The sequence below is a fragment of the Malaclemys terrapin genome, chromosome 9 (genome assembly GCF_027887155.1).
Source record: "Malaclemys terrapin pileata isolate rMalTer1 chromosome 9, rMalTer1.hap1, whole genome shotgun sequence".
In the NCBI taxonomy this organism is placed as follows: Eukaryota; Metazoa; Chordata; order Testudines; family Emydidae; genus Malaclemys; species Malaclemys terrapin.
The window spans coordinates 1,141,532-1,154,773 of record NC_071513.1 but is presented as its reverse complement, the minus strand read 5'-3'; the positions used below and the strand labels follow the sequence as shown (position 1 = coordinate 1,154,773).

Genomic DNA, 13,242 nt, shown 5'->3' with positions numbered 1-13,242 from the left:
CCTTAAAAGGTCATCGTGTCCAGCTCCCTGCCTTCACTAGCAGGATCAAGTACTGATTTTGCCCCAGATCCCTAAGTGGCCCCCTCAAGGATTGAACTCACAACCCTGGGTTTAGCAGGCCAATGCTCAAACCACTGAGCTATCCCTCCCCCAACCTTTCTTTTAAACCTTTCCTCCGGTTTTCTTTAACCTTTTATCATTTTTGTACCTCTTCTCTGGACTCTCTTCAGTTTGTCCACATCTTTCCTAAACTGCGCTGCCCAGAGTTGGACACACAACTCCAGCTGAGTCCAGTGCCGAGCAGAGCAGGACAGCTGCCTCCTGCGTCTTGCAAACAACACTCCTGTTACTACACACAGGATGATATTTGCTTTTTTCGCAGCTGCATCACATTGTTGACTCATTCAATTTGTGATCCACTGTCACCCGCTGACCCTTTTCAGCAGTATTGCCACTTAGCCAATTATTCCCCGTTGTGTAGTTGTGCATTTGATTTGTCAAGTGAAGTATTTTACATGTTGTCAAGTATCAGGGGGTAGCCGTGTTAGTCTGTATCTACAAAAACAACAAGGAGTCTGGTGGCACCTTAAAGACTAACAGATTTATTTGGGCATAAGCTTTCGTGAGTAAAAACCTCACTTCTTCGGATGCAACCGAAGAAGTGAGGTTTTTACTCACGAAAGCTTATGCCCAAATAAATCTGTTAGTCTTTAAGGTGCCACCAGACTCCTTGTTATTTTACATGTGTTTACTGAATTTCATCTTGCTGAATTCAGACCATTTCTCCAAATTGTCCAGGTGGTTTTGAATTCCAATCCTGTCCTCCAAAGTGCCTGCAACTCCTCCCAGCAAGGTGTCATCTGCAGGTTGCATAAGCATACTCTCCACTCCATTATCGAAGTCATTAATGAAGATACTGGCTAGTACCAGATTGATGCAGAGCTGTTTTCTCATGCCCACATATGTTGGTAGCAGAGATGCTGCTGGCTTTAGTGAGAAAAATTAGTATTCCCTTCTTTTTCTTTCTGTTGGCACGATAGAACCAGTGCAGGTACAGAGAGGGGGCCAAGTTCTGTTCCTGCTTGTGTGTCATCAACCGAATTGCTTCCCAAGATCTGAGAGACAAGGTGGGTGAGGTAACATCTTTCATTGGACCAAATGCTGTTGGCGAAAGAGAGAAGCTTTTGAAGTAACACAGAGTTCTTCTTCTTACTAAGTTCTCATCAGTTACACTTGTGCAACGTCACTGGAAGCCAATAGGTTTGCACAAGTGTCATTGAAGGGAACATTTGTCCTGCAGAACCTTTATTACGGAGGAGGAGGAGGGAAAAATCCAGCCTGATTCTGAGAGCTCTGGGGGTGCTTGTGGCGCTGGCAGTCAGAAATAAACGTCATTTGACTTGTAAATTGAGCATATTTGATTGGATGTCAAGGGGAGATGCTAAATGATTTCATTGGCAGTCCTTGTTCAGGGTAGAAAGATACTTTAGCTACTAATAACCATGCAAGCCCCTGGAAATTCTGAGGAAAGGTCCAGGCCACGTCTTTCTCTCCCCACATTCCAGTTAGGTATTGCCGTGACACACTCCCTGAGGAAGAGGGTCTCAGAATAGGCAGCAATCTCATAGTGCTGCGAGCTCACTCCAGACCTGCTGGCAGAGCCTGCTCTCATGGCAAACTGTACCAAGCCATGAGGGTTTTTTTATGACTTCTGTGCAATGCCACAGGGTTTAGTGGCCATGTGGGATGAGAGATCCCTTCTCTGTTGGTAGCACCCTGCCCCCAACAGGTCTCTGGAGAGAAAAGGTATTACCCCTATGTCCCTTGCAGTGAGGTATGCAGCATCCACAGGGGTTAAACAATTGGATTGACTTGGCAGGGGTCTCTAGTTACTCTGCCAATGAACCCCTCAGGGAGCATATAGCTTGCTGACCTGCTGTGGAAAAGAGCCTAGGCAAGTCACAGAGACTGGCTCCAGGGAAGGACTCTGGTCCAGATAGCTGGAAGAGGGGATTTCTCTGCAGGGTAGTTGCTATGGTTTCCTTTCTTGTTGTTTGTTTATCTAAATTGCTTTTTTTTCAAGGATTGTAGCAGGAGCCCCTCTCCTGGGACCCTAGGGAATGGGGCCCTGGGGGGGGGGTCTCATGATATTGTAGCAAAAAATAGAGCCCCTAGCAAGTGACTATTAAATGGGTCTGAGGTCTCCTTTACAGGACTGTGTTGTGGAGTCTGCAGCTGGGCCCCCCGGCGAAGAGGATAATGCATCAATTCCCCTCCCCCTGTGGTCACAACTACAGTGTACATTTGGTTTGCCTTGTTTTTGTCGCACAAATGAACTGTGGGTGCTTAGTGCGGAGCATCACCCGTTGACTCTGGGAGTAAAGGCTGTAGGAACTGGCCCAATGGCTGTGGGTAACACATCAGGAATCGTCCCATAAAATGGTTTTGGCTTGGGGAGGAGTAAGCTGTTTGACAGTAGCACCTTGGGGTGCTGTGTGCAACCAGTTCCCTGGGGTGTCCAGTTCTTATTATGCCCCCTTGTACTTAGCCCCGCATGAATTACTCCGTGGTTGCTGTGGGGAAACCCAAACTCAGCATTTAACATTTATTGTTCTTGCCTCTTCCGACCTTGTCATGTGCACCCCTCACCCATGTCACGCTAGCCTTGATCCCGTTTGTCTGCTCCCCCCACAATCTGGGCTCTTTAACGTCCCTGCAGAGCAGACAGCATCTTGGTAGGGAAGGTCTCAGCTGAACAACCCACACCCAGTAAATTGTGAATCAACCTTGCTGAGTTGGGAGACTGTCGTTTTAGGGAGTCGGCACGAGGAGCCCAGTATTCAGACCATTGCATTACCTCCTCTCCCACTCCCTCGCTTTCCACCTAGTCTCACTAGACACTTTACCTCCTCTGTGCCCCCATCTGTTGGGCTAATGGCTGCAGACTCCGCTGTCTCGGATTCCTCCCTTCTCTGTGACTGGAGAGTATGTGGGAGATATCAGAGTGTCTAGCCCTCGGATGCTGGGCTTTCGCACCTGCTCTAGGTTGCAAGTATTGGGGGAGCTGTGTCAGTCTGTAGCCACAAAAACAACGAGTCCGGTGGCACCTTAAAGACTAACCGATTTATTTATCAGTCAAATAAATCGGTTAGTCTTTAAGGTGCCACTGGACTCCTCGTTGTTTTTGTGCTCTAGGATGTTGCGGCTAACAGAGATACACCCAGGGTAAAACTGTCCAAAGGTTTATCCCAGAAGAGTAAACCCAGATTGTCCCCACTCAGTTCTAGAACACAGTACTTCCCGCTGCACGCAATTGTCATCTTCTTTCACAGAGATCGCCCATTTCCAGGAGGGCCTTGTAGGCTCCAAATCTCACAAGAGCCCATAGCAGGACCAAAGAACACAAGACTGTTGTTCAAAGACCTCAGCCCATTCCCACAGAAGCACTGACAGCCATCAGGCCACCTCATCCGACTCTGATCCCTGTCTTTCCTGGGTGGCAAAGGAGCACAGAAGCCCTGGGGGCCCAACTACCAAAGACTGTCAGCATCTGCGACAAGGGGAATCTGCTGCACACTGTAAAACAAGCCAAAGTCCAACCAATCCTAGAGAAACCGTCGCTACGTTCGACAGACATTGCGGCCTGCAGCCCAGTGTTGCCTCCGTTTCCTGGAGCAGCTAATCAAGGAGCTTGCAAAAGCCAGTCTCTCCAGTGGCACGTGTTAGCTGTCAATGTTCTGGATCCCTCTCAGTCAGGCATCAGGCCTGGGCACAGTACAGAAAGAAGCAGCATGCGTTGCTCTGGGGGTGACTTCCTCCTGCCCAGAGACAAAGGGAAGCCGTCCACATTTTCCTTGCTTAGTCTTTCTGCAGTGTTTGATGCTGTTCCCCACACACTCCTGTCCCACCGCTGAGAGTACGTCTACACAGCAGCTGGGAGCGAGCCTCCCAACCCAGGGAGACAGACTCATGCTAGCAGAGCTGGAGCTAGTGCAATAAAAAGAGCAGTGTGGACATTGCAGCTTGGACTGTCGGGCCTAGAGCCAGCTGCAGTGTAGACACACCCTAAGGGGCTGCAGCGTTGTTATTATGGGCAAGTATTCTACCTCCAAGTCCTCTCTTCAGGAGTCCCACCCACCCAGCCAGGCAATTCTGACCTCCGAGAACACATTGTCCCTGTGCTGCTCTCACCAGCGGCTCCCTATTGAAGAATCCAGTCACCTTTTTATTAGGATTATTCTGCTTTTTAAACAAGTTTTATTTTTCATGGTGTGAGTGAATGAGTCAAGACTGTTGCCACCAGCCTTTGATGGAGCACGGGGATATGGCTGGGTCGAAGAGCTGTGGGGATCAGGACCCCAACGTTATAGTCCTTGCCCTGCCATCAGATTGCTGTACAACCTTGGCTAAGTCACCTCGCTTCTCTGCTGAAGTTTCTTTGGGTGAAAACCAGGATGACTTTGCTGAAGGTGTTGTGAAGATTGATTGATGTTTGCAAAGTGCTTTGAGATCCGGGTGTGCAAAGAGCTATTATTATGTGATCTGTTTTCTATAAGAGTTGGGGAGTATTTTCTACTCTGTGCAAAGTGTTGCTGAGACAGATGTTTGCAGCCCTTTTATTGTGCATAGCTTACCTGTGTGGATGAGACTGGCTGCCATGAAAAAATGAGGGCAACTGGTAAAGAGCAGTGCAAGTCCTTTGCAATGGATATGAATCTTTTGAGCAATGAGACCAGCAGGAGACAGATGCAGCTAACTGTAGAAAAGCAGGAAATAAGCAACAAATTGTGCAGAGATTACAGTGCAGGGGTGTTAGAGCAGATGTGCGGGGATTTGGAGATTACAAAACATGAGACAGGGAGTGAGTGACAAAAGCACCAGTAAGAGTTTCAGAAGAGGAGGATGCAAGGTTAGGATGTATTCTGGCCATTCAGTAATGGTGATAAGTAGCTTACAGATAAGGGAGGTGTGGGAGGAAAACGGAGGTTTGGGTCATGGATGCCTCCAAGTTTTCTAGCCTTTGAGGGAAGGAAAGTTGAGTTAAGGGGAGTGGTATCCACACTGGAGACCTGGCATGGAGAGGATTCTACCTGAGGATGCCACATGGCTATCATGTCTGAGGAATTCCATGGAGATGGAGCGGGCAGTATGGAAGCCTGGATGCTAGTGAAGAGAAACACCTTTTCTAGGACGCCATGTTCAAATCTGCTGATGGAAAACAGAGATCCTAATGCTTCTTTTGATTATTCCTAACACACTCGCTTGTTACCAAAGTTCCTCTGTTATAATCCTCCTCCTTGGCCATTGCCCCTCCCCCCCCCCCCCCCCCCAGTCCTTTCTAGTTAGACTGTCATGTCACATATGCATGTCTGACTTCAGTGCAGGGCTTAGGAGCAGGAAAGAGGAAACCATTACCAAAATACAAATAACGCTAGCAGGAGAAGGTGCCTGGGACAGCCCCAGCCAACGAGAGGAGGCAGCTCCTTGTATAAAGCAGTGGATTTCCCCCAAGTGTGATTTTAATGTTCCTTCCTTTAAGATCAGTCCAGTCCCTCCATGAGGTGGACCTCCAGGTCCGATGTCACCCCACCCCCTAGAAAGAACTCTCTAATATACACAGACTAGTAAATGAAATGGGCCTCCTCATTGCCCTGCTAGCATCAAGTCAGGCTCGTTCATCTCCCGCCCCAGCATTATCACCCTGCTGCTTGGGGGGGGACTTTAGCTTCTGACCTTTGGTTTTGGAGCAACAATTCATTGTCAGTATTTTACAGTATCCATGAAGAATCTCCTGGTGATGTGTGAGTGAGGTATATCTGAGGAAAGTTTACCCAGTCCAAATGGTGGTGTAACTAGCTGGATGAGACAGGACTTCTGCTTTGTTCTGGAGTTGCTGCTGGCTGTCCCTCCAGCTCACAACTTGCTGCTCTGCTTGGTGCTGTAAGCGTGAGAATCCTCTCAAGCAGAAGGGAGAGCACCAGTTTCTTTAATGCCCCTGCCAGCCTCCGCACAAGGCTCCTGCCCCTTCCATCTCGTTTCACTCTGCTACTCCTGGCCCTGGCACGTCGGCTGCTAAAGAGGTGCAGCGTCGCATAGCGATTGCCAGACAGGATCAGAGCTGGGGTCCATCTACTTCAGTATCCGGTGTCCTACTGTGGTCAGCACCAGATGCCTCAGAAAACAATGCAAGAAAATCTGCAACTGGCAGATGGGGGATAATCCGCCCCCCAGGAAGGTTGCATCCTAATCCGTAAAAATTAGGGATTGGTTTAAACCCTGAAGCTTGAAGTTTTATATCCATCCCAAACCTTAGCCCCCATCTTTCTTCACTAGTTATAATTCTGGATATTCTTATTATCCATATCCATGTCCAATCCCTCTTTGATTTACTAGATTCTTGGCCTCAACAACATCCTGTGGCAGTGTGTTCCACAAGCTAATCATGTGTTGCCTGTAAAAGGATTTCCTTTCACTCAGCGCACAATTAGCCTAACCGCTTAGACTGTCTCTTTCCATGAATCCTGGTATGGAATGAGGAACCCCACTCCAGGGTTACGGGTATGTCTGTGACACCCCCTTGCAGGGCTGGCAGACACAACAGCCATTATTAAACCAGAAGAGCTGACTTATGTGCTGGTTTCCAGAGACCTTTGGGCTTTCCTAGGCTTGGAATTGTATTTGGCTTCTGTTTGTGCTGACTTGAGTGGGGTTGGGCTCTCTCAAAGCCTGTGGGGCAGAGGTGGCATTACGAATGTTCATAACGTGGTAGCGTGTGTCATTTTAACCTGAACACACACGAGCCCCCTAGGGACCTGTGCCACGGCCCCTTGGGGCTAAACAAGTGAGGGGCTCTGCAGATGACTGGAAACTTCATTCTACTGCTCAGCCCCACGTCAGCGACATACCGTGGGGGCCTCACACCTCTCAGCTGGGGCCTGGGGTTGGTCCTTGGGGTCCCTGTGTGCACCACATCTTAATCAAGAGCACGTTGGTGTCCATCTCCCCTCCTGCTGCGATTGCATAACATCCTTGTAGCGTCTCCAGCAATTGCTCATGGGGGAAACGACATTAGGAAAATATTTCTGTATTTTTAGCTCTTTGTTGCAGTTTAACAGCTGGAAACCAGGCAGAGCAGCCAGTGCCGTCCGTATTATTCATTTGTGTTGCACGGCCAGCCAGAAACCCCAGTCAGTATCAGGACTCCTGGTACTAGTTGATGTACAAACACCTAGCAAGAGACAGTCCCTGCCTCGGAATGCCTGCAGCCGGAGTCAAGAGAAGACACAACAACGTGAGCAGCAGCAGGACTGTGGATGCTCCAGGGACCAGCACTGTCTGCAATCAAGGAGCAGCAGTGATGTGTCCCTCAGGAGTGTGGGAGGTGGGGATTAAAGTGGGTACAAATTGAGCCATTTGGATTTCTCAGCATCTCTTAACACCCAATGGCAGTGGTGCTGAGCTTTGTCTGCTGGGTGGGCGCAGCTCCCTGCCAGGGAAGAAAGGTGTATTCGTTATTCACCCTTCTCTCACACTGAGCATCCCGAGGGAAGCTGCGTACTAAGTGGGAATTTCTCGTGCTCTTAGTATCTCCATCTCCGCTTGGGTTTGGAACCTGGAGGTACACTGAGCTAGTCCCAGCGGCTCTTCCATTGTATAGAATCCTAGCACAGAAATGATCACACCTAGGCTCTGTCTAGTCCAGGCCCAGGGAGCTGGGGCAGGACTGTTCTCCTCAGCAGTCTTCAGGGCCTTAGCCAGTCTAGTTTTAAATATCCTGAGTGGTGGTTCCTCCCTTCTTCCAGCAGGAGACAGTCCTGCAGGCTTCAGTGTCAGGGCATTTGTCTTGGTCTTTCATGTTTTCACTGTTCGTTGGCGTCTGATCTGGTTATCTAGGTTCTAGACTCTGTTTTCATCCCATTGCTCCTAGCTGCATACGCCTGCTCTAAACAATTCCTCTCCCACCTGGGTGTGGATTATGCCCTTCAGATACTTACAGGCTGTTTTCAGTTTCCCCCTTAGCAGGAGCGTGACCTAACTAAACAGATTCCTGTGACTGTCCCTCGCAGCACAGCCCCCAATCATTTTAGTGGCTCTTCTCTGAACTCCTTCCAATTTTTCACTTTCTTCCTAGTACAGAGGTGACCTGTATTCCAGGGGTCATCTGTAAGTACCTGCGTGGGGAACAAATACTGAATTCTGGGCTCCTCAGCGCAGCAGAGAAAGGTTTAACATGATCCCTGGCTGAAGGTGAAGCTGGACAATTTCACACTAGAAATAAGGTGTCCATTTTTAATAGTCAGGGTAATTAACCATTGGAACAGTCTCCATCACGGGCAATGTTTAAATCAAGATGGGAGGTTTTTCTAACCGCTCTGCTCTCGGAATTACCCTGGGGCAGTTCTGCGGCTTGTGTTTCGCAGGAGCTCAGACTGGGTGATCCCTTCTGGCCTTGGAACCTAGGAATCTGCACAGAGACCTGCCCTCTGCTTGCCCAAGCTGCTTTTTCCCTCCTATGGTGACCTTGAATTGAGTCTCATCCTGACCCCAATCTGTGCATATCACAAAACCCCTGCACAAATCAGCAGGACTGTCCATCTCTGCTCTAGGTCTGTAATAGCAGGGTGGGGGCTGGCACAGGAGAGAGTTATAGTGTGCATGTGGACTGGACTAGCAGGCGGCAGCAGAGTGGGACTGAAGGGTGTCAGCGGAGCTGCCTCTGGGGAGCCCTGGAATAACAGTAGGAGCTGCAGGTCCGGACTCAGATTCCTGGTAGTGCCGTGTGGGGCCCAAGGCTGAAGTTTGCATGTGGGGATGGGGACAGGACTGCACTGGGAAGGGGGGCTCCATGTCAAGACTGAAATGTGTTTGCAGAGTTGTGTTGTGGAAGGTAGTCCCCAGCATCTGCCTGTGCTACCTGTGATCCCAGCACTGAGTCTACCCACTGAAAACGTGTTCTCCGCCCTGCTTATGCTAAAAGAGAAAAAAACGGGGGGGGTCTCATTCCCAGCTAATGGTAGAGGGCTCAACAGCAAGAACATAAGGATTTAACGATTTCCCTCTGTTCTTAGTTTCCCTCCATTGTGCCTAGGTGTTGCAGCACATGGGGTACAGAGCGATAGGCCTCTTGCTGTTTGGAAAGCAAATGAGCAGGCAGCCTTCCTTGGGAATTCCCTGTCGTGAGGGAAGAGGCCGCCTGAGTTTGTTTTCATGTAGATTCTGGATTTACGGTGCAGTGGTTACCCTGATACACCTTCCAGTTTTGCTTTAGATAATTACTATTGCTTCAGTGCATTCAATATTCCCTAGTTGTTCCCTGTCCTGTATACCGGGAGCATTGCAAGTAGTGAGGGCACTTTATATGTGGCTATTTTAACTCCAGTTCTGAAAGGTGACCACTGTACATGGCATTTGGGTGACACCCAAATGCCAGATCAAAAGGGTATTGTCTGTGTAGGCTGTAGAATGACAAGAATATCCCTTGCTTCTCTTCGTGATCTCCTGAGCCTTTTCCACCGGTAACTTCTGTGGGCCTGGGGATTTTGTGGGATTTCTGACTGAGTCATTTCAGCCGGGATGGGTTTTTGCCCCTTATTTCCCAGCACTGTGCTTGGCAGCTGGCTCCATGAGGGGGCTGAATGGTGCAGCAGGCTCCAGGGGTAGGAATGAGGCAGCTGTGTCTTTAAGGGCCTGCTGTTTAACATTCTCACTGCCGCTGCTGATGCTGCCCTGTGCAGTGATTGGCTGAGGGCCGGGAGAACGGGGAGGCTGGAGATAGATGCTCTCGCCTTCTCCCTTCTCATCCAGGGACCAGAAACAGCAGAATCCTCCAGCCCAAGCCCTGCAGGTGAAGCAAGCCGCCTTCTCCCCACCCCCTGCACATACCCACTGAGGGAGCCTGACTGCGCACACGGCTGCCAGGGCCAGAGACTGCTCTGCCACGGACCCTCACGGGGGAAGCAGCAAAGCAGATCAATGAAGCAAAGCAGAGAGCTGATCGCACCGAGCCCCCCACGCCAGCAGCTCTCCAGGGCCTGAGGGGCAGGCTGACATGCTCGCACCTGAATGGCCGGCAATGCAGAACAACAGAAACCCTTTTTATTGTGTGGCTATCCTTTGGAGATAATAGATTTATAATTCTGGTTTTTGTACAGAAGACTCTGGACCATCTCTGACTACAAGAGGGGGAGGAGGTGCGTGGCGGGAGAGGAGGCGGACGCATTTTCTGCTCGGGGAGGGGGGTCCCTTTCTCCATCTCTTGCCTTTTTTCCCTTTTGTTCTTGGTTGTGTGTATATTATGAAAGCAAATATGCACAAGCACCATCACTGTTGTAAGTGCCCAGAGTGCTATGAAGTGACGCGGATGGCGGCCCTGCGTCGCATGGAGCCTCCATCCTACGGCGAGTGGCAGCATGAGCAGTACGGCTACGGGGGCTACGGCTCGCAGACCCTGCCATCCCAGGGGGGAGCCACCCCCACCTCTAGGAGTAAGAGCAAACTCATCCCCACCTCCCGGGACAATGTCCCTGCTCCCCTGAAGCAGGGGCAGGGGAAGAGCACCCCCAAGATGAACGGGAACAGCACAAACTGGTGGCCAGAATGCACATGTTCGAACCGCGACTGGTATGAACAGGTATGGGACACGGGTTGGCTCCCCACGGCCAATGGGGGGGGCGCTTTTATTACAGGGCTTGTTACCACTCCCCAGGCATCCTCCGTGTGTCTAGAGTAAATGGGGGGGGGGGGAGTTGAGGTACCTGTGGATGGGGGAAGTGGCTGGAAGGACCCCTGGATTCTGCAGAATGTGGGTAAGTCATTCGAAAAGAGGCACGTGTTAGCAGGAAGGTGGTGTCCTGTAGCACATTTCAGCACTGCTTGGCTATTGGGGTTGGCTGGACGGGCCAGGACTCTCCAGGCCAGCATCGGGGCTGTGCGCGCTCGTCTCTCGTTCTGCTCTGGGCTAGGAACAGGCTTCTGAGGCCTTAGCTGCTAAGGCCTGTCTGACTTCTGCCTGGCCCAAGTCCCGGTGGTCATTGGCCCCCACCCCAGGTTCTCACTGCTTGGGATGCCGTTGCCGGAAGTCTCGCTGATGTGAAGTGTCCCATCAGACCTTGTGTGCAAGGCACCAGGCATACTGCCCGCAGGGCAGTCTCTGAGCCTGTTGGTGCCAACTGCCAGCACTCACCAAACTAGTTTCCCACCTTCCATTGGGCTTGGGAGCCTGTTCCCCACTCGTTATTCCTAGATCTCCATCCCCATGGATAATTATATAACTCTCTTCTGGTCTCTGGCATGCTGTGTGCTTTCTGCCCCATTTCACTGCCTTTATTTCTTCCCATCTGATTACTGGTCTCCTTAAGGAGCAATTCCGGGCTGTCTCTCTCGTCTTTTCTACATGGAGAGACCATTCTTATTTTGAACCCATCAGCCAGCTTAGAAAATGGATGGAGTCTGTTTGCAAAGCCGTAAAATGGAGGCTGGACCCAGGCTGAGAAACAATTTACCTTGCTTTAATGTAAGTCAGCATTTACCTCTGTCTCACTGCTTCTCTCACTCATTAGCTTCAAACCTGACGTTGGACTTTTTATTGATTCTTCTAATTATCGTTTTAAGAGCTATACATGAACCGACAACAATAATCATTCGGAAACTAGCTCCCCTCCAAATCCTGTTCTTTCCCCTCTACGTCCTTCTTGGTTACTGGCTGAATCCGTGTGTGTCTGAAATAATCTGGTTCTGAAATGAAACTCCCAGAGGAGTGTTTACAGAAAGTGCCCCAAAGCCAAATGTCCTCCTAGGAGGATGGTTTCTTTCCATCTGGTTCTTCACCTAAATCTGTATCTAGCTTTCCTGCTGGCTCCTGGTAAGCTGGCTCTATCCCTTCAGTGCTATAGCTCCATCCAATGCATTGAGCTTGAGAGGCGAGATAGGTGCAGGGATGTCAAAGCAGCCAGTGCCTGTTATTCCTTCATTTCTCCTCCCCGCCCCCAACCCTGGCAGAGACGGGTGCTGGGATGGCCCAGGGTCCTGTTAAGATGATTGCAAACGGTGACAGAGAGAGAGAAATGTCCGTTTGATCAGTGCCATCAGCCGAGCTGGGTTGGGCAGAAGGGGCCATGCTTTCAGATGCAGGGATCCTTCATGTTTTGCAATGGTAGAACAGGAGTCATTTTCTCTTTGTGATGCTACCACTGAGCGTTAGAGGTTGGTTTGGCTTGAATGTCTGCAGATTGGAGAATGCTTTATGAGGTTCTACCATTGCTAAGGGGAAAAAAGCAAAACCATCTCCCAGCAGCGCAAGGTATAGATGGAGTGATGCTTTGCCTGTGTGCGAGGTTACATGTGCCTAGCAAGGCTCTGCATGTATCATATGATATGTGTGTGTGTGTGGTATGAACACAGACTGTATCAGAGAAGGCAGAATTGCTCCCTGGTGTGTAGCAAATGTATGCACTGAATAAAGGTGTGCAGCAAATGCCTCGGCAATGTTCCCATTCTGCTAGGAAGGTGCAAGATGTCTGAGCCTTAGGAATCAATGTTCTTCACTGTCCAGTTGTGGACAGGCAGAGGGACAAAAGGTGGGCAAGTAGAAACAGCTGTGCCTGGCTGGTCCAGCAGTGAAGGGGATTGGCTCTGTGAGGCTGAAAGGGCTTTCATGATCAAGTGGAAGTGTGATGGGGGCTGCAAATGCTAAAGGTAATTGTTCTGGAGGGAATGTGGAACAAACATCATGGCACTGTGGCGCACTAGGGATAAAGCCAAGCCTGCTCTTACATAGGGCTGTCCCTTTAAATGGCATAAATGTTCCTGGAACCACTTCCAAACCTGAGATGAAAAGGAATGTGCAGACAGAGCTGGAGGAGGAAGAGGGGGCTGGGGGACCGCACTGTGAGAGGAGGGACCCGCTCGCTTCGCTGTGGGCTCTGCACCTCTCCTCCTCCGTTGCAACCTGTTCTCTCTTCCTCACATGCAAGCAGGCACGTGTGCACAGTGTCTGCTCAGATGCTTGCAGGCATGCAGTATACTGTGACACACACAAGAGGTGTTCGCGCATACAGTATTCACTCCCATATGGTACATGTTCATTTACCGCCTATAAACACATGGACTGTATGCACCACACAAAGGCATACATTATGTGCCCACACATGCTGCCTTGCACAAAAGCACACCGTATAATCAGAAACATTAACACACACCACCTCCCTCCTCTCATGGCCTGGCTTTTTCCCCTCCTCCCCCCAC

General features: G+C 50.1%; 1 protein-coding gene across 6 annotated transcripts in view; it reads left to right on the top strand.

Annotated features, from left to right (window-relative positions):
- The window catches only part of DLG3 (discs large MAGUK scaffold protein 3), a 175,073-nt gene that overhangs the window by 42,556 nt on the left and 119,275 nt on the right, over positions 1–13,242 (top strand). Inside the window, exon 1 of one of the 6 annotated variants that reach the window (XM_054039084.1) lies at positions 10,058–10,630. The exons of 4 other annotated variants lie outside the window; for them this stretch is intronic. In XM_054039084.1, the coding sequence (XP_053895059.1) occupies positions 10,295–10,630 (336 nt within the window). In that variant the 5' untranslated portion in view covers positions 10,058–10,294. Of the gene's footprint in view, positions 1–10,057; positions 10,631–13,242 lie in introns of those variants that run through there. One more of the 6 variants, XM_054039082.1, reaches the window with a different exon arrangement.